The sequence below is a fragment of the Aricia agestis genome, chromosome 3 (genome assembly GCF_905147365.1).
Source record: "Aricia agestis chromosome 3, ilAriAges1.1, whole genome shotgun sequence".
Lineage (NCBI taxonomy): Eukaryota > Metazoa > Arthropoda > Insecta > Lepidoptera > Lycaenidae > Aricia > Aricia agestis.
Window position 1 is genome coordinate 18,846,008 of NC_056408.1, and position 22,085 is coordinate 18,868,092.

The 22,085-nt window shown below is 37.7% G+C and overlaps 1 protein-coding gene across 1 annotated transcript in view; it reads left to right on the forward strand.

The window, feature by feature from the left end:
* The window catches only part of LOC121740278 (unextended protein-like), a 33,657-nt gene that overhangs the window by 4,426 nt on the left and 7,146 nt on the right, over window positions 1-22,085 (forward strand). Inside the window, exons 2-6 of the mRNA XM_042132934.1 lie at window positions 14,474-15,088; window positions 15,159-15,261; window positions 16,038-16,610; window positions 17,205-17,321; window positions 19,677-19,848. Of these exons, the coding sequence (XP_041988868.1) occupies window positions 14,474-15,088; window positions 15,159-15,261; window positions 16,038-16,610; window positions 17,205-17,321; window positions 19,677-19,848 (1,580 nt within the window). The remainder of the gene's footprint in view (window positions 1-14,473; window positions 15,089-15,158; window positions 15,262-16,037; window positions 16,611-17,204; window positions 17,322-19,676; window positions 19,849-22,085) is intronic.

The following is a 22,085-nucleotide window of genomic DNA, read 5'->3' on the forward strand; positions in this document are numbered from 1 at the left end:
CGTTCAGTAGTATGTCTAAGGGAGGATTTCACCGATCGCACCACTTCGTTTTATAAAACTTAGTTCTCATTAAACGCGTTCCTACGGGGATCAATAAAAAAGCAAGAAACGATATATAAACTACCCAAACGCATCATTTTTTTCGTCTATGATTTTCGATTCGCCATGACACTACACTGGCAGGACTTTAACGGCTTTAATGAAGTTTAACCGTGCAACATTGGACGTTCTGAAGATAAAACTCGGATTTGTTGTGAACTTTATGTTAGTGAAATGCAATTTGGTGCTATAAACGCGTTTATACGTGTAGAACCAATTTAGTGTACACTAAGCGCGTTTTATTTCTTAGGTGAATCGCACCTAAATAAAATGACTTCAAATAACTTCTGCTCTTGTTTCTCAGGGTAATCCTTCGTTATAATACATTAAGGGGAATTTCACCAATCACACTTAAACGTTTGATTAAACTAAGTTCTCATTGAACAATGAACGCGTTTATCTCGTTTTATTTCAAATAGATTTTACATTCTTCATTTAATCGCGATTAATGAATCTAAGTTTACGTTATACGTTTGATTGATGATTTTTATACGTTTTTATCATCTTTGAGCCTTGTCACGTTGTTTTAGTAACAAATAGCAAGAAACGATAAATAAGCTAACCAAACGCATATCTGTGAAAACTGTCAACTTAACAATTTTTTCGCCTATATTTTTCGATCTGTCATACACTACACCGACAGGAGTTAGGACATGTGTTTTATCAAGGTAAAACTCGAATATTGGGCGTTCAGAAGATAAAAATCAGATTTGCTGTGAATGAGACGAAACGCTTAAACTTGGAATCGTATAAAGAAACGGAATATAGTACAAAAAGTTATTCGAGTCTTAAGAATAATAATATTTATGGTAAGAAATGTCGCAAAAAGTAAAAAAATCAATGTGTTACTTTTTCTTTACTTTGAAAAATTGTAACTTATGTTAATTATTATTTTTAACAAAAAATTAAAAGCGACTTCCAAGGTAAAAACAATAATAACATCCTTATATTAATATGAACTAAAAAGTAATAAATAATTTTTCCTATCTAAAAGTGCCTTTTTCCGAATCCGGCTAAACCTCAACTATTTCTGTACTCAATCTTCATCATTTTGAAGTATTTTCGCCATACTAACAAGGGTCACATTTCGGCCTGTCATTCGACAGGGGTTGATTTTTGAGAAAAGTTTATCTGAGCTTTTTTGCTTCCCTTGGTGCCCCCTATCGATTGGTATAATAAAAAGGGGTGGTCATAGGTGGTTGTATTTTTGTTGTCAAAATTTTTCTAAGTATTTTCGCCATACTAACGAGGTTCGTATATCGGCCTGTATCTGGCCGTGGGTTAATTTTTAGAAAAGTTTATTTGTGCTTTCTTACTCCCCTTGGCGCCCCCTATCGATTGGTGTATTCAAAAGGGGTGGTTATAAGAGGTTGAATTTTTTCGTCCAAATTTTTTAAAGTATTTTCTCCGTGCTTACGAGGGTCACATTTCGGCCTGTCTTTCGACAGGGGTTGATTTTTGAGAAAAGTTTATTTGAGCTTTTTTGCTCCCCTTATCGCCCCCTATCGATTGGTATATTCAAACAGGGTGGTAATAAGAGTTTTTAAAGTATTTTTTCCATAGTGCCCCGTTTCCTTCAGTCCAACCCAAATGTGTGCCTTACGCTCTGGAGTAAAGTTTGAATTTGTTACTTATGTTCAATTTTGTGGTACTTGAAATATTATGTATTTTGAAACAACATTATGAAACGACATTAAGTATATTTTTTTGTATTAAAATCGCTTTGAAATATACCAAATAAATAAGGACATAACGTGATGACTGATGATATTTTATGGTGCTGTGTGTATATTGTATCCATATACAACCATGTGAGTTGTGACATTGGTGACCCTGACATGGTAGTGATGATGATGATGATGATGAATGTAATTTGCATAGTAGCATATGCTTTCAGTTCTTAAAACAACGCCTAAACCCCCAAACTTGTATCTATAAGGAATCCGGAGTTCTCTTAGTATCTTCGGAACCATAGTATACCTTGGTACAAAATCTTGCGTTTTGGTAGCATATGCTTAGGATGCTTCTTATAAAACCAAAATCACCATATGTTTCCATGTAAATTTTGAGGAGTTCCCTCGATTACTCATTGATCACCACTTTTGTGAAAATGGGACCAAATTGGAGTGAAACCTAATATAACAAAACAAAAATTTTGAAAATCGGTTCACAAACGGCGGAGTAGTGGTCGAACATACAAAAACAAAATATATCCACAACCGAATATATAACCTCCTCGTTTTTTGGAAGTCGGTTAAAAATCAATAAATTTCAGTAAATAATCGTAATTTTGAATATTTTACCAAGTTTCGGTTTCGGTTTCGGCCGAAACTAAGAGTGAGGCCGAAAGTTCGGTTTCGGTTTCGGCTGAAAAATCAGTTTCGGTCGGACACTATTAAAAAGTAACTTAGGTTATTATTAAGAGGATACACCAGGGGCGAGACAAATTGAAAATAGGTATTTGAAAATGTATTGCTGTCTCACCAATCTCAAGTCTCCCACCGCAGAGCGCGATAGAGACAACACGACAAAAGTTCTAATAAAAGAGCAGAAAATCTTCGATTCGTTGTCCGCTGATTCCTTCTCCATAACTTAACCGATTTAAGTACTTTTTTCATTAAGAATTAAAGGCTTGAGCTGTGTTCCTATGTTTTACTTTTTTTGTATATTTTAGCCACTTTTGTTTTCTGGGTGTTTGAACACAGAGGAAAATCTGGCCATTTTTTTGGGTTTTTTGGACGTTCATATCTTTTTTAATAATAAAATTATGAAAAAAAGAAAACATAGGGACATGCTAATAGTGGCCATAGATATTCAGGAAAAAAATCATAACTCTACCGGCATTATCCAGGGAGGGAACAGGGGACAACGTTTGTATGGAAAAACGGTGGTGTGGACTCCTCTTAACCTGTGATTTTATGATATTACTAGCTGACTTCGTCCGCGTGGACTTTAGTTTAAATAGTTGTTTCCGTACATCGGTCATCGATTGAGTCGTTTACGCGCAAATCAGAAAAGTATATTGTGTGGGAACCGCACATTTTTTCGGGACAAAAAATATTCCTTGTCCCAGATTCAAATTAGTATCTCCAATCTCTATGCCAAATTTCATCAAAATAGATTAAATAGGCGAAAATCGTAAAAGTTTATTGTGCGGGAACCGTATATTTTCCGGGATAAAAAGTATCCCATAGGTTGTCCTTTCCCGAGACTGAAAGTATTGCCATACCAAATTTTATCAAAATAGATTAAATAGTTTAGGCATAATTATAAAAGTTTATTGTGCGGGAACAGTACATTTTCCGGGACAAAATTAGTATTCCTTGTCCTCTCCCGAGACTCAAAGTATCTTCATACCAAATTCCATCAAAATAGATACGAAATCGCGCAAATCATAAAAGTATATTGTGCAGTAATCGTACATTTTTCCGGGACAAAATGTATCCTATGTTCTTTTTCGGGACTCAAAGTATCTTTATACCAAACAGCAAGATGGGTCCAGCCGTTTACGCGTGATATCATGACCACGCGAAATATAACGTTCCGCGCAGGTTCGCCCGCGTAAATTAGATATTTCACAGACAAAAAAAATAGCCTGTGATCCTTCACGTGGTCTACTTCTTATCTGTGCCAAATAACAGAAAAATTGCTCCAGTAGTTCGTGAGATAAGCCCTTTCAAATAATTTCCCCCGTTTTTTCCACATTTTCCTCTATTTCTTCGCTCCTATTAGTATTAGCGTGATAAAATATAGCCTGTAGCCTTCCTCGATAAATGGGCTATCTAACACTGAAATAATTTTTCAAATCGGACCAGTAGTTCCTGAGATTAGCGCGTTCAAACAAACAAACTAACAAACTCTTCCGCTTTATAATATTAGTAAGTATCGATGAACCTATTCGCCTTTATGAGATCTTTTGCCGATATCGTAACGTAATATAGGTTTAAACTAGTTGGCAATAGTTGGTGCCCACAACTCCGTTGCGCTGAGATCAGTTTGTCGCGCGGGAACTGTACGTTTTTTCAGGACAAAGCATCCTTTCCGGAGACTCAATGTTAGTAGGTATCCTACTAATATTATAAAGGCGAAAGTTTGTTTGGATGTATGGATGTGTGGATGTATGGATGTTTGTTACTCTTTCACGCAAAAACTACTGAACGGATTTTAATGAAACTTTACAATAATATAGCTTATACATCAGAATAACACATAGGCTACAGCTTTAACCGACTTTCAAAATGAGGGAGGTGTTATGTTCGTTTTCTTATGTTAACCGATTTAAAAAAAAATATCTTTTAGTATACATATAGGGTATCATCCCAATTTGGTATTATATTCACAAAAGTGGTGATCTGATGAAGGATACATAAGTAATCGAGGGAACTCCTCAAAATTTATGGGGAAACATGTGGTGACTTCGGTTTCGTGAGAAGTATTCCAAGCATATGCTACCAACAAGTAAGATTTTGCAGCGAGGTATACCTGGTATACCGTGGTTCGGAAGATGCTGAGAGAACTCCTGTTTCTTTATAGATACAAGTTTGGGAGTTTCGGCGTTGTTTTAAGAACGGAAAGCATAATATGCTACTATGCAAATTACATTCATCATCATCAACACTACCATATTATACGATACATCGTCCCATGGTTATGACTTATGAGCCTATAATGACCCTGCTATTGGTACTTTTCATAGTCTTTTAGATCGAGACTCGAGTTTGTCAAGCGATAATTTAAAAAAATCTATACTTAATATTATAAACCTGAAGAGTACGAGTATGTTTGCTTAAACGCGCTAATCCCAGGAACTACTGGTCCGATTTAAAAACTTATTTCAGTGTTATATAGCTAATTTATCGAGTAAGACTATAGGCTATATATTTTCACGCTAAGACTAATACGACCGAAGAAACTCAGGAAAATGTGAGAAAAACGGAGGAAATATTAGAAATTAAGAATTACTGGAGCAATTTTTATGGCAATATTTGGCACAGATATAGAGTAGACCAAGTGAAGGGAGTAGTGACATAATATCTATTTTTTATGAGAAAATGTACGGTTTCCGTAAAATTCCTAATTTACGCGGGCGAAGCCGCGCGGGACATCTAGTCCATACAGAATTTCATCAAAATCGGTTCAGCGGTTTCAGCGTGAAGTAATACATACACAGTCTGATAATAATCACTCCCTTTGAAACTCATTATGAAATGGCTGGACGGACTGGTGTCTAAACACACCATGCCGAAGTTCCGCGGCGGAAATTCCGTATGATTACGTCAGTAATGTCGCATACAATATACTTAACGCGACGTAATTTCGGCATGGTGTGTCATCGGTAATTTAACATACATTGCAGGCGGAATCAATAATCATGCCGAACTTCCGCCGCGGAACTTCGGCATGGTGTGTTTCTAGACACTAAATTGCTTGCGTGATCGTGAATGATTATATTATTATTTACATTATTATGTATTATTTCGTCAGGTGTCTTTTATTTGCCTTCCTATGCAATTTAACGTGAAAGTAGCTGTTCGTGCAAATATGTTATTTGTTAAAAGTAAGACCGAACGATGTATGATCATAATTCATAACGTTTAATGAACTAACTTGCCAAAGTCTCTTAAATGTTTACGCAAAAATGCCTTAAGATACACTCGACTCGACTCACCCAAAAAATCAAAAATCGTCCTTCTCTCCTCATACTCACGCCCGTCTTTCATATGCCAGGTGAAAAAGGACGACGCGGATTCATCGTCAAATTAGTTTTTTCTCAATAATTCGATAAATACCTATACAACATTTTAAAAATCCGCTAGGTCGATCTCTCAATGATAGAATTTTATACAATGTGTTAAAATATTAACTTAGTTCAATGCACGGTTATGGCAATAAATGAAAAATTCGTGAAAATTAGATGCATCTTTGTGATATTTTTCTATTGAGAAAATTTTAAGATATTGTGTTTTTGCTCAGATCGAATTCTCGGAAATATAATGTAGTATCTAATTTTAGAAAATGAAACAATTCGGGGCTTATTTTCAAGTATAAAAATGAATTATAAAATCGACACTTTAGGGTTAGTCGCCCCCTTAATGAAAGTGGTACTTAAATAAATATAATAATATTAAATGCCCTTTCAAAAAATATGGTCCCTATGTCCGCATTTTTTGATAAGTACTACATAATATTTTAACAAATTACCTAAGTATGTACCTATATCGATTTTAAAGAATTATAATCCTCAACTAGTTAATAGTCTCATGTCTGGAGTTTCAACTGCTCGTTTGTAATATTATTATTATATATAGAATCCGTAAACAACGCACGTGGAATAGCGTCACTTTGTCGTTTGCCGTTACGTAACCTTGGCCGCATTTCGTACAAAGCGGAATTAGACATACTCATAGTGCAACCCGAGGGTGGTAGACTGGTAGTATGGGGTTGGTAGGGGAGAGCCTGTATCGATTACACCAGCCTTTTACCTCGATTAAAACCACTTCCGTAAAGAACTCACAAATTGCTTGAGCGAAGAAAATATTCATACACGAGCTCTACACAAAACACGCAAAGCCGATGGTAGTTATGTTGGTACTTGGTACCTCAAAAAGTCAAGATAATTTTAAGTGTTCTAATAATTTCTGAGAGTTCCCTGATATTGCATTACATTCCATATAGATCATCCGTCTTAAACAAAATACGCAAAGTCTAGTGACGGTGGTACAGTTGGTACCTAGCTAGTACCTACTCAAAAGTCAGGAAAATTTGAAGTGTCCTAATTTCTGAGAGTTTCCTGATATTGCATTATTAAACAATATTTTTCCATATATAGATCATCCATATAATATTTTATGCATAGAACGGGCAAGACATTAAGTTTAACGTTATATTGCAAGCATCCGTTTATAAGGGAGCATACCCATACTACGTGACCTACTTTTAAAGATTTTTTGACCCCCCCCCCCTCCCCTTGGTGACCACGCGTGGTATATGCCCAAACCCTGGTTGGTTTTGCGTTTTTCCAACTTCTAATCCAAGAATGAGGTAATTACACTGGAGTAAATATTCACACGGGCTATTTTGGTGGAGTAAATATTAAACTGAGAATAGTTGCACAACAGGGTTCAACTGTCACGGTCGGTGTCATTGTGAACTATAATTGACATTTTATTTCATACTCTTTGAGTAACTTGGTAAAATGCAAACGATAATACCCTAGAGTAAATTAAAGGAGTAAAATTATTCTCATGATAGTTATACTCGTGTAACTTCAAGTTTGGTCGAATCGGGCCTTAATTATATAAGGGAATAAAAATAACGATCTCCAAAAAATACATTGATACCCAATAGATTGCCAAAAAGAAATACTTGACACCAATAAAAAAAAACTTTACTGTGAAAGTAGCAGCGTTGAATGAGCAAATTTTTTTTTCTCCATGCAGAACTGAAAAAAATGGTCTTTCAGCGCTGCTACTTTCACAGTGAACTCTATGTTAGGAACACATACACATCCTAAAGTATTATCACTTAGATTTATGTATAATATTGTATAATAACCGCGAAATAGCGACCCGCCCCGGCTTCGCACGGCCCGGGTATAATAAAATATATAGCCACTGAAAAAATGATTAAAATCGATTCAGCAGTTTTGATTTATATTCTTTACTTATACTCTATCTATATCTGCCCGTGGCTGGTGGCCCGCATTGGTCGGTACCGCCGCAAAAGCTAAGTCTCGCAATTTTTAAATTTGTAATATTTTCGAAAATATATTAATTAAAATCATATGCTATAAAGGGCCATATAGATCTACTAGCTGTTGCCCGCGACTCCGTCCACGTGGACTTCAGCTTGTAGCGTGCGGTAGTTCCCGTTTCCATGTAGGCTACCGAAATGCTTCCGCGGTACGATTATTTCAAACTTCAAAAATATTCTTATAACTACAAATAAACTCGCGAAAAACTTTCGTTATCCTTACCACCTCTTATAGAAACACGTTTGAGTAAGCGCTTGTGCGATGTAGGACGACGCACAGCGTCATCTATTATGAATTTTTGGAACTAACTTAATTTGAACAAATTTACGTATAAACACTCCTTTACAACCCCTTTTTCCAGTTAAAAAGTAGCCTATGTCCTTTCTCAGGCTTTAGACTATCTGTTCAGTAGTTTTGGCGTGAAAGCGAGACAGACAGACAGACAGATAGAGGTACTTTCGCATTTATAATATTAGTATAGATATTATTCAATTTAAAATGTATTTAAAGTGGCTTTATTGAAAAAGGATGAATGAACCCGAATTTCAAATTTTCATATTTTGTGTAATTGAAGGTAGCAAAATAAAAAATCCTTGTTCTCGAATCACGCGTCGAGAACGTTACATATTCCCATCCATTCCTACTATATAAAGAGCAGTTCTGCCTTCGCGAGCCAGTGTGTAAAAACGAGCCTCTTTTACAACGAACCTCTGCCCGCCGCGCCTCTGAGAAATCTAACCTAATTTCTACGTCGTTACTATGCGCGATAGCCTATAGAACTATTTAAATCAGCCAAGTGTAAAAAAAATCTGTGTCAAGCCAAGAAGAAAGAGGGCCCTCGAAGCAAGCAAGCTACAGAACGAAAACCAGCAAAAAAGGATTATCAGGTCAGATACTGCTTTACCTCTTTTTATTCCCAAATTACAGTCCACTCGATTCAAATTAATCACAAATGGTATTAGAGCTACCAAAGGATTAATGCCGTATGGGTTAAAATCGCTTCGAAAATTAGCCATTATAATATTTTGTCGTTAAAAGTAAATGACAAAAAACTGTTATTGTGGGATATACATAAGAGGTAGACATATACCATTGCGGATTTTGCTGTAGACCTTTTCAATGTGTACACTGTACAGTACTTGGTACATTATTTTGATAAATCTCGTAGGGTTCAGCCTGCGTTTTCAATGTAAGCGGAAAAAAAAGTAATTATTTACGACATCACATAAGAATCCCCAACAATGACAGTATTTCTCCACTATTTAAGGAATGTTATTATACTTATAAACCTTCCTCTTGAATCACTCTATCTATTAAAGAAAACCGCATCAAAATCCGTTGCGTAGTTTTAAAGATTAAAGGGAACAAATGGACATGGGGGAATAACTTTGTTTTATAATATTTAGTGATAGTCTAAAATTACAATAGAACAATCAGAGAAATTAATTTCTAGGCAGATGGCGGACCTAAGTAATTTGGTCGCGTTTCAAGTTAAACCCAACCGATAGATCAAAATTAACATTGAATTGACATGATCCGACTACATGACGTTGGTCTGTCAACTTGACAGACCAACGTCATGCAGTCGGATCATGACGACCTCCGTAACTCAATGGTAATGGCAACTCAAGCCGGGGGTCGCGGGTTCGAATCCCGCCGACGGAACAAAAAGTTTTTCAATGTTCCTGGGTCATGGATGTGTATTATATATGTGTATAATATAATAAAAATCTTAAATATATGTATAGTATAAAAGTATTAAATATATTTCCGTTGTCTGGTACCTGTAACACAAGTCCTTCAGGTACTTAGCATGGGGCCAGACTGACGTGGTGTGAAGATATTATTATTAAAAAAAAAACTACTTAGGAATCAATTTCCTCGGTGGTACCTACTATTTTAGTCACGACTGTACTTCAAATTGTAATCGAACACTAAAATATATAGTAAATATGATCACCAAGCTTGACAGCTTCACCAAACGGCAAAATGTCTGATAAGTGACAACAGTGCCTGTTTTTTTAATGGCTGTTGCCTATAAATAACCATAATAAATGCCAGTGTTAAGTATTAAATGACGAGAAAAAAAAAAATTCGTATGACGATTCTCTCGGCCAAATTGACTACGTGACAAAACTCTAGACCCCCTCCCCCCCTCTCGTGACCGAGCGTAGTATTTAAACGGCCCCCCCCCCCCCCTAAATGGGTCACGTAGTATGGGTATGCTCCCTAATTACGCCTTCCAAACCTAAAATACCGTTGGCGCCATGCCAGCGTCTAGTAGTCTTACACGGCCCTTTGGGTGACGCCAAGGATGTCTATGAGCTAGCCCCACAGAAAAACCCGTCTGGAGACGATCGAAGCAATAAAACATTTCTTATTGCTCCACAGTCCACTCGCTCTGTCCAGGATAATGAACTTGTTTTTCTTCGAGAGTATTGATTATTCTAGCTACGAATATAATTTTCTTGTAGTTGTTATTCCGCGCTTGAGTAGATAGACTATGAACATAAAATAAAACCCGACTGCGTTTAGATTATATTAAACTAGCTCAGTGTCACTTGTTAGCTTCAATCCACCAAGCAGTTCAGGCTGCAGAGTGTCTAACAAATTATACAAAAACTAGACGAACCCCGCAACTCCTTAGTGTCAAAATTCGTTTAATCATACTAATATCATAATTAATGAGAAAGTATGTCTGTTACCTCTTCACGCTCAAACCTCGGAATCGATTTTGCTGGGTATGGACTATGGAGATACTTTGGGTCCCGGATCCTTTTCCCCGGAACTCAAAGTATCATAAAAACATTATCCTTCTGGTGCCGTCAGGTACAAGTTCCCAACCCTCCCGGATTGCCCGGGAAACTCCGGTAATAATGCTTAACCTCCCGTCCTCCCGGAGAACGATAATTTCTCCGGTTTTTCAAAAACTGTTATTATTTACATTACTGCATAATAATAATTGACTTAGTGAAAAATTAACTAAATTGAAAGAGAGAAATGGTCCTGAGACTTTGTTCTTTCTCAATACCTAAAATTTTCCCGGGTTGGTCCTTTCGAGAGTTGGCAACCCTACGCGTATCCCGTGGATCTGCCTAGCGCAAAGTAGAAACACTCGATGGGGTTTTAGTGGGTATGCCCGGACGCGGCCTTCACCGCCCTGGGGAGTCAGTCCCACATACCCCGGTGACCATCCCCAGACCGCCGGGGATGCGTAATTGCATTTCCCCAACGATAAAAAAGGTAAAAATACTGAGCGAAAGTACTCGTAACAATAGAAAAATAGATTAAAAGTAATGTCGAGTGTCGACCAAATAAGGGAGATCGCAGACAGCGGCGCACATACAGTCGGCATGGCGCGGCCATGCAAACTGTATGTGCGCCGCAGACTCGATCACACAAAAAGTGTGCCTTCTGCGAACTCCCTAAAAGGAACGGACACATTAATGGACAGCTATGGTCGAACGTAGTATTATTTTATCTTAAAGAATGACGGTGATAGAGAAAGAAAACAAGACAAAAAGGACACAAAAACGTGGGCTAAGTAATTAAGAATACCAGTCTCGAGAATGACGATCGATAGGGAAGGAAAACAAAGTAAAAAGGGCACAAAAAACGTGGACTAAGTAAAAGAATATCAGCCTCAATATCACGGATCGATGATAGGGCAGATCGTGACGTCATGCTTCAGTACGCGATTACACGTTTACCTGGACTCTGAGTTCACTGCTTTGATCTTATTAATCTTCACTATCTTACAATCCATCCATATCCATAGTCCATACTTCCATACAATTATAAATTACTTAATATGCTTTGATTAACTTATAATATTATAAATGCGAAAGTGTGTCTGTCTGTCTGTCCCTCTGTCTGCCTGTCTGTCTATTACCTCTTCACGCTTAAATCACTTAACGGATTTTGATGAAATTTGTTTTATGGACATATCTTGTTGAGTCTCGGGAAAGGACATGTAGCAAAGTTGTAGGCACGAAAAAATGTACGGTTCTCGCGCGATAAACTATCTATTTAGGTGCTGTGGAGTTGCGGTTGTCATCTAGATTAGATACCTTATACAAATGCTAGATCGATACAATAACCAAACCTTATTAGCGTTGAATTATTTCAGCCATAAACCATAATTCTAGTCATCGTAGATCCAGACTTTACAATGTAACCTGTGTCTTAGCCTGGTTTCAGAGGTTTTTGACAGGTATCCTTAAAAATACTGTTGATTATAGGTGTACCAGAATCTGATGGCAAAAAGTGAGAAAATAAATTGACTCTAGCAATACCAGAGTAATTGGAATGAAACATTTTGATCCTTCTTTTTCCTTATTGCGGCTAAATCTCTGTGTGAAACATGCAAATATATATAATAAATTTATCAAATTGTGGCGGTACCCACAATTCGCCTAACATTCCTGCATCGCGCTATCGAAGTTTTCTGAGCGCGTCGGTATATATACGACAGCTGAATTATTGTATCACTTGGGCTCCGGCCTGACCGAGCATAACACCTCGCTCGGTCGGAAGATTTTTCTTTGGCCGCCACGCACATATCCCCACATTGGTGACCCTCGACAGAACACGCCTCCTTCATCATCAACACCCCCCGCCCCTCCGCACCGCGCCAGCCAGCATCGCCTCATCGGGTACATCGTCCACTAGCCGCAATGTACCGCGGCCTGGGCGACTCCGGATCGGCATCATCGGGCTTTCTCACTACACCGACCGGTCAGCAAGCAGAGCACATCTCTCCTGGTCAGCACGTAGCATCGGCCCCGCACAACAGCTTATCCGACTCACTGGATCCCGTGCAGCAGCTTACAGTTCCGACTCACTGGAACTCACTGGCACTGGCGACTCAAGCGACAAGACTTCAAGATTCGACCTCCGGTCTTCGGGAGGGAGTGATGTGGCGGTACCCACAATTCGCCTAACATTCCTGCATCGCGCTATCGAAGTTTTCTGAGCGCGTCGGTATATATACGACAGCTGAATTGTATCACTTGGGCTCCGGCCTGACCGAGCATAACACCTCGCTCGGTCGGAAGATCTTCCTTTGGCCGCCACGCACATTATCCCACACAATGATCAAGCATATTTTTTGAAAATCTGCCGTCAAACTTTCCCACCAGATTCTGGTAGACCTATAGTTTAAATCCTCTTGACAATAGTTAGCTATAGAAAATATATTTTTTGGCAAATGCTGTATTTAATAATAAAATCACGTGTTACAGGTTTAGGTAATTGAAGCTCTTATAGTATTTAATAGTGTTACCTTCTAATACGACGGCCCGATTCGACCAAACTTGAAGTTACACGAGTGTGACTATACTGAGAATAATTTTACTCCTTCAATTTACTCCAGGATATCTTCTTTTGCGTTTTACCAAGTTACTCGAAGAGTATGAAATAAAATGTCAATTATAGTTCACAATGACATCGACCGTGACAGTTGAACCCTGTTGTGCAACTATTCTCAGTTTAATATTTACTCCATCGAAATAGCCCGTGTAAATATTTACTCCCGTGTACTCGTAATAACCTTATTCTTGGATTACAAGTTGAAAAAACGCAAAACCAGCTTACTCTTAGATTAGGCAACAGTTATACTCGAGTAAAATTTTACTCTCGTTTGGTCGAATCCGCCCACGCTTGCAATTTATGAAGTAATAAAATATTTAAAATATTATTGTTTAAAACAATTTGCATCGTTAAATAGCGAAGCAAAATTACTCATTGTGCAGTTTTTATCACACAACACGAGAATAAATCTGTATTAATTATTGCAATGCTGCAGGTGTATGCAAGACTAATTATATAAGTTGCTGTTACTATGAGCAAACTAAGAATCTATACTAATATATAAACTAATATTATAAAATAATGCTACCTAAACAGCCTACAGTTATACGATTCAAACGCTGCATCAGATGTTTCTCGTTTAAAGTTTCGCACAGTAACAGTTCGTCTAGTAATTAAAGTTAAAAGGGCGAGAAGATATATTTCTTTGATATAACGACTTACACGGGTGCAATTAAAGCTTTACTGTATTAGATAAAGTACTTTGAATTTTTATTCTGTTGGACTGGTCCTTTTTGTGCCGATGGCAAAAAACGCTTAAAGAATAAAGATACAAAGAATAGGATGTAGAAGGCATAAGAATAGAAGGAAAGTTAGAAATTAAGTTGAAATTGCGTATCTAAAGTAATTTGTATAGAGTAGCTAGAACAAATAAAACATTTATTGCATCACAAACATTTTTTGTGCATCATTCATCTCAATGATGCACAAAGGAAGCGCATTCCTTAATTTCAACCCTACCGACTGGTTTTGCGCCAAGTCCATCCAATACCGGTTCGGAAAATTATACAAGAACTTGTCGAGACAAGTTCTTGTATAATTTTCCGAATCATTTTACTGAACCGAGGTTCAGTAAAATGGCATTGGTCTTGAAGGAAATTGTTCCCAGTAACTCATCTGGTTAAAGCCAAAAATTCCCTTTTTGAACTGAACAGTTAGACAAAACATGAGCAAACTTGTAATGATCCTTACAAATGAGTTTTTGTTTTAGCTAAATTTCTAGCTTTAATGACTTAAATACTTTGTTCGCAGTTCAGAATCTGAAGATAACAATGTAAGGAATCACAGTAGCCTTGTAGAGACGAACACGCAGTGGGCAGATCTGTCTCACGACACGGACGTCAACTACCTGCCCAAAGTCCACCGACCAACTAGAGAAGAGTTGAACGATATCGAACTGTTAGTCGATAACAAATATATACCTCTAAACGAATTAGATTTACAAAACATAGACACAAAGTTATCTAATAATATTAAATTTAAGCTACTTAAGGAAAAGATACTTAAAGAAATTCATGAAAGTACAAAGGGTAGTTCGAATTTCGATTTTACAATTTTTAACCCGAAAGTAGATTTAAACGTTATCGATAGAAGAAAGCGGGAGATCATTAAAGATGCGAATTACGAGAGCAAACTATCTAAGGACGGCGTCGGCCAGGAGCCTCGCATCGAGGATTTGATCCAGAACGATGAAGTGTACAGGGACGATGATCAGATTGTAAACCCGCAAGTCTCAGATTTCTCCGTGGTCAGATCTACGCCGATACCGATCAGTCTAGATGGGATCAGAATAGAAGACTCGGATAAGGAACCGGCGATCGTTGATGGTATACCCAGTGTCTTGGCTCACACTAGAGTCACGCTCAGGTAAGGCCTTTTTCTCTATGCCAATGTGGTTTATGTAAATTCGCATAAGTAAAAATAATGTTACTTTCAGGCTTTTTGGGCAAGGAATCACTCCGAGGACGGTGATCGCTTTTACTAATGACCCCCTAAACTACGGACAGCCATGCAAGTTTCTTTTGAAAGGGGAGTATACGGTGAGTTCATAAATCGTAGTATTATAAGGTCTACCAGAATCTGATGGCAATTTTTGACAGCATATTTTCAAAAAATATCCTTGATCATTGGATATTTTTTTATATTTGTATGCTTAACACACAGAATCAGCCGCTATAAGAAAAAGAAAGGATCAAAATGTTTTATTCCTATTACCCCGGTATTGTTAGAGTCAATTTATTTTCTCACTTTTTGCCATCAGATTCTGGTACACCTATATTTATTGAGTATCTTGTTAATCTAAAATTTCAAATCTCTTTAGATTATCATGCTTCTAGTCAATGCGTTAACTGACTTATAGTTCCCAGTAGAATTTTGTTTTACGTCAAATTAATTCCAAAATCTCAGCGTGAACCAACCCTATTTACATGGAACTGAATATGTAATTTAGACTAAAACTATTTTTGCCCTCGTGCTAGTAACTAGTTTGCGTGTGTAAAGATATTAGTCACTACCGTAATTAACATACCAGATATTATGGTGTAGATGATGTAGTATTTACGCGCCAAATGATACATTTAAAGAATTATGTTTACGAAGAAATTTCCATAAATAATATTATCGTAAAAAAATCTTGATGTTACAATAACAAGATAGGTGTGTCTGACACTGACCTAGAATGTTTACTAATGGTTCTAGAAGCCGAAACTCGAAAGTGATAGTTTTATACGAATTACATTTATTTTTTCTAGAAACTTGTCTCGAATGCACTTTGCGTTTTACCTAATTAACAGACAAAACTAAAAAAAAATTGCAGGTAGTTCCTGAGTCATTGACGACTAGCTCAGCGTTGTTCGAAATAGTAGCACCGCCGCCAATCGTTGGATCTAAATTATACGTATGTGCCAAAAATCTAAAGTTCGGCGTGGCGGACCCCACGAAGGACGAGGAGAAATATATTCACCAAGGAACGGAATCCTTCAAGACCATCGCCACCCACACGAAGCTGCTGCCGCTCTGGGCGACGTTGATATTGATATGCACTTGCCTGACGTTCTCAGCGTTATTTTCTGGGTTGAATCTCGGTCTGATGTCCCTGGATAGGACAGAGTTGAAGATAATTTCCAACACGGGAACAGAGCAGGAGAGGAAGTATGCGAGAGCGATAATGCCAGTACGAGACCATGGAAACTATTTGCTGTGCAGTATTCTCCTGGGCAACGTGGCCGTCAACTCTACTTTTACTATATTATTGGATGATTTAACGTCGGGATTGTTCGCTGTGATTTTCTCGACGCTCGCCATCGTGTTGTTGGGTGAGATCACACCGCAGGCGATATGTTCGAGACACGGGCTCATGATAGGGGCGAGGAGTATTGTGATAACCAAGGTGAGTTCTTGTTAGCTATAACGGTAGAATGTTAAACAAGATTACAGATTATGTAATATGTAGTTCTATTTTTAAAATCGCAATATAGTTCGTCATTGATTATGTTCCGTGCGATGCGTGTGCGTAATTAAGATCCGTCTGTATAGAAACGCGCTACGTCCTGCTTATAATTAAAATCGGATATCTGATTGAACCCTTGTGGTATTTGAACTGAATAAAAATGCTTCAACAAAACTAGGATTTTTGTCATCTATTTTGCGGTAATAAAAATATGATATAAAGCCGCAGTAACTACTATACTCCATTTAGGGCCTGTTTCACCACATCCTGATAAGTGCCGGATAGGCTATCCACCACTAAACTTGACAAATAGAGTATGGAGAATCTGTCAAAAAAGTTGTGGATAGCCTATCCGGCACTATATCAGGAAGTGGTGTACCAGGCTCTTAATCTCATAAAAACCCTCCATTGTCCGTAATCAGCGACGATCGTAGAAACAAGTAAAACCGACACGTCGTCGCCGCTACAAAATATGTAGTTCTTAAAGAAATACCTAAATTCTACTCAATTTGTTTGCATTTTTTACGTCTCCAGGCGGTGATGGCGCTGACCGCTCCCCTCGCGTTTCCGGTGAGCAAGCTGCTCGACTACTTTCTCGGAGAGGAGATAGGCAATGTATACAACCGCGAGCGCCTCAAGGAGCTCGTTAAGGTATGGGTATGTTGACGTTACTGACACAGGTAGTTGGGTAACAGCACTACTCGCATGGTAACGCGTCAGTGTGGACATAGCATGAAACTGATGATGGATAACATATCTAAGTGTCTAAACATACTAGGCCGAAGTCATAGTAAAAGGAGGGGAAGTAAGTTATCTTCATACAAAGGCACCGCGCGCGGCTTGTATTTGTGCGCCATAGCCCATAGTATCAATGCGTCGCCACGTACGGCACACAAAATTTCGGCGAGTTTTAGAGGCTGGTACCGCCGAGATTTTGTTGTGTGCTGTGAAGATAACTTACTTCCGCTCCTTTTACTATGACTTCGGCCTAGTGTGTTTAGACACTAACACGCCGAAAAACCGAGCATGGAATTATAGTAGGATGACCCCTGGTGTAAAGGGATCGTTTCATTCCGTCGCAAATTGGGATGGACTAGTTATGGGGGTGCTTCAACCAGTTCATACTAGTTGCGATGGAAACGATCGATAGTTACTGAATGACTGACTAGACAAGCATGGCGAGACCATAGCATGAACATAGCAGCATAATGAGAAGAGTTTACGTGACCAATAATGCATTACCTCACATACTTAATTTTAGAATATTATTATACTACGAAGTAATGAAAGAATTTAACTACATTGAAACTTTTCAGAGTTTGTGGTGAAGATTTAAAAACATTACACCAGCATACAAATAACGAAAATAAAGCATGATCATAAGTAGAAGAGATAACAAAAACTGGCACAGAGTTAATAATACAAGAAAAACTTAGCATGTCTTTTAGAAGACCTTAGGCATGGACAAAATAGTAAAATTTGTAGGATCTCTCTAGACAAAACCACTAGTCGCAATACTAAACTAGAGAATGTATTAAAATGTGTTTTACCGATTTTGGGATAAAGGTATTATAGCCTTGAGAAAGCCAGTTGGCACACATCCAAGATCCTTTGTAGTTTGCATGCTCCAATTCCTAAAAATTCTGTGTAGTTGAAAATTCCCAAAAATGTAGTACGTATTATATATCGGGGAAGGCTGCGGTATCCTATATTAATATTCTGTCAATTTGGCCATTCTTTTAAACGGTTTTAAAAGCCTGAGGCCGTAGCCAAAGTCCCTTTCGTTAAAAACGATGACGAAATTCTTTATCAAAATGTATGGGATTTGACATTAGTCTTCGCATGCGAAATGTCATTTAGCGATGACTTATGTCAAACCGCATACATTTTGATAACGATTTCGTCATTGTTTTTAACGAAAGATACTTTTGTCTAAGGGCCGTGCCGATGCCTAATTCTCGTACCTAGAATTTTGTTTGGATTCTCAGGATGCGCTTTGTTGCCGTCTATGCATCAGATAACGCGTAACCTGAAACTAAGTTGTAAGGTGTGATTGATAAGCCCAAGCTGTCCCACTGTTGGGCAAACGCGTCTCTAAAGACTTCCATGTTTCTGTCTCCTGCGCCATCGATGGCTGGTAGCCAGCTCGTCACGCCATCTTTTCCTAGGACGGCTTCGGCGGCGCGAGCGTAGGCCACTTTAATTCCGCCGCCCCATGTACGAAATCTGCAGCCCCTCTAAGACGTTGCCGCCCCCCTAGGCCGCGGCCTGTACGGCCTATGTATAAATCCAGGGCTGAGAATCCGAATGTGTGATATGGGTATTTATTTCAATGTACTGTTATTTTTAACAATGTAAAATTCACCTGCCGCGTCGCTTTACGTATATTTAGACGGCGCGCAGTGCCAACTGTTAAGTATGCGGTGTTAATAAATGGTCAGATTAGGAATCATCATTATCATCCTCTGAAAACTATAAAGTCAGTACCATATACAAAATTTGGTGTAGATATGGGCTTAGGAGAAAGTTTCTTCAGACAAACCAGTCAGATTCTTGGGAATAGAAAATCATGATATGTAGGGAGGCGCCTCGTTGCTGCCACATGTGTTAGATAAATAGTTCTATGCTGAGTATAAAAATGCATGTATAAAAAGTGACATAACTCATAAGAGATAAGGAATCCAATTAATCATAAAAGGCCAAAAAATTGTTACCTAAGATGGTACTGTATGATTATTATCATTGCGTTAAGGTCTAATAATCTTTTAATATTCCCTTTACCATCGGAAGTGCTAGCAACTATTCTTTATGTAGGTCGATTCTGCTTTATAACCTTACAACATAATACTCGACTTCCGATGCAGTCCATCTTGATATAATAAAACCACAATATTATAGCATTCTCTTAAAAAAACCAACATCAAGTAGTTTTGAGTTGTCAAAACTCCAAACAGTCATTCTTTAAAGGGGAAAAACTGACGCCATTAAAAACCTTCCCCCCCTCAGGTAACCACCGGCGTGAACGACCTGGACAAGGACGAGGTGAACATCATCTCGGGCGCGCTGGAGCTCCGCAAGAAGACGGTGTCCAGCGTCATGACCAAGCTGGAGGACGTGTTCATGCTGCCCATCACATCCATACTCGACTTCGAGACCATGTCCGAGATCATCAAGTCAGGTTAGTCGCTGGTAAAATGAGGACTTCGAAAAATTCGTCTTCGGTATGTTGTGGGTAGCACATCCGAAATTATATAAATATTATGACTAACTTTGACTTGACTCTTTCCTTTAAATGTCTTCCTCATGTCTGAGCCGAACTGACGTGACCCAGCAAAACATCATAGGATTGCTATCTACCTATGAATAATTATCTTTCTGTTGGTAGTTAGTACATAAGATCCAGAATATGTTTTTTTAAATATTCTAATGAACAAACGATTCTGATTTCTGACTAAACACTTGTTAAAGGTCGATCGACCCTTGAAGATCAAAGCTCGACCTTTGAGAAGACCTAAAACGGTTTCGTGGTAAGGCCCCAGGCCCTTAGCTTTGTTACGTCAATGTCTGCCGAAAATTTTGCACGTGTTACACCCAAATGTCGAAATTTCACCATGGCACAAGTCATAACAGTCTATGTATAGAATGTTCGGAGTTGGCCGGGAGCCAAGCGCTCATGGACACCATCACATGTGAAGATTTATTGAGGGATGATTTACATACACTCGCGGGCACAAAAATTGGTGCATGTAATTGCATTATATTGGTGACTAGATGACCCGGTCAACTTCGTATCACTTCCCTTCTAACCTTCCCTGCAGGATACTCGCGAATAATTCAAGACTAAAATTAACCAAATTGGTTCAGCCTTACTCGAGTTTCAGGGAGACTAACAAATTTAAAATTATTTTCGATTGTAGTCCATAAATCGACTAATTGTTACATAATGTTTTGTAACAATTCGAATAAATAATATTATAATATAATTTTTATGTCTCTTTAAAAATTTATGACCTCATGTATGTCTGTGATAATATAACCATTAGGGAAAATGTGTCATTGTGGTCTGGACGTGACTATTTTCTTCATGACTGTAATAAAAAAGAAATGAAGTAATTTATACTTCAATAAAATGCAGACGAAAGTCATAAAAAATAATTTGGGATAGTAGTATTAAAATTACCAAAAACTGAAATTTATTGTTTTGGTCGACATGTTATAATAAGTCCACGCTTATTTTAAGTTTCATTTACATCGCTAAATTGCTGACAGAATTCATATTATAACTGCTAATTTATAATATTTTTATAGTTCGGTGCATTTACCGATGTCATATTTCATTATATGGCATAATCATGTAAAATATTCAATAATCAAGTTTTAATGGCGATCCTTTTCTTGCAACAAAGTGTACACTAAAATCGGTTACTAGTCCATCGTGAGTCCATCAGATTGTTCAATATAAAAATATTTTATGAATCATAAATATCAGATTATCATCAAACGAACCTTCGAAAAGTAATAAAATGGAAGAGCAAAATTGACCTATTTTTGTTTTGATTTCCACTGACTAACTTCATTGATAAAAGATTCAGTGTGTACCTGTTTTTGTTGTTTCTTCTTATAATTTAGTGTTTCCTGTTATTTAGTTTTCTAGTCCATTGAAAAAAAAAACATTTTTTTAACACAGAACATATTTTATAAACTTGTATAATTGCAAACAACGAAAACAACTTTAATTAAACACCATTTTCTCATCATGGAACCACCTTTAAAGTGTCTTTTTTCCAAAAAAAAAAAAAAAAAAATCGGTTCATAACGACGAAGTTTTCAGCGAACAAATATGAAAAAGGCGGTCAAGTTGAGAAACCTTTTTTGAAGTCGGTTGATAAAATAAATAAAGTTTGTCAAGATTTAAAAGTTGATATTGAGCTAGGATAACAGTTCGAGTCTGCAACATTTTCTTGTAACCAAGGTAGTGTTTGTTATTTACTAACAACAAACATGATGAAGATGAATTTGTCTGGCTCTAAGTACTAGTACAAACAAATGACCTAATCCAGGCTATCTATTTGAAACCTAGACCTAGACTCTAAGACGGTATTTCAAAGTTTACTTTCGCCTATACTGCTATTACGATTATTAGAACTGTAGGTTAAACGTGATGCCTCTAAAGTGCTAAACCTTTTCTATTTACTTAACAAACATTCGTTTACGTCTTTTGGACATTATTTATTGTCTGTTGTTTAATTAAGTTCTCTAAGTTTAACTTAAAAAAGTATTTAGCAAATGAAAGCGGGTAGGCAAAGTATTAACACATAAATATGACGTCACAAGTGTGGCTCTGTTTAGGCAATGGGCGTAGCCACACTGGGACAAGCTGGGGCGCTTGCCCCACCCTGGCTCTGACCTATAAGG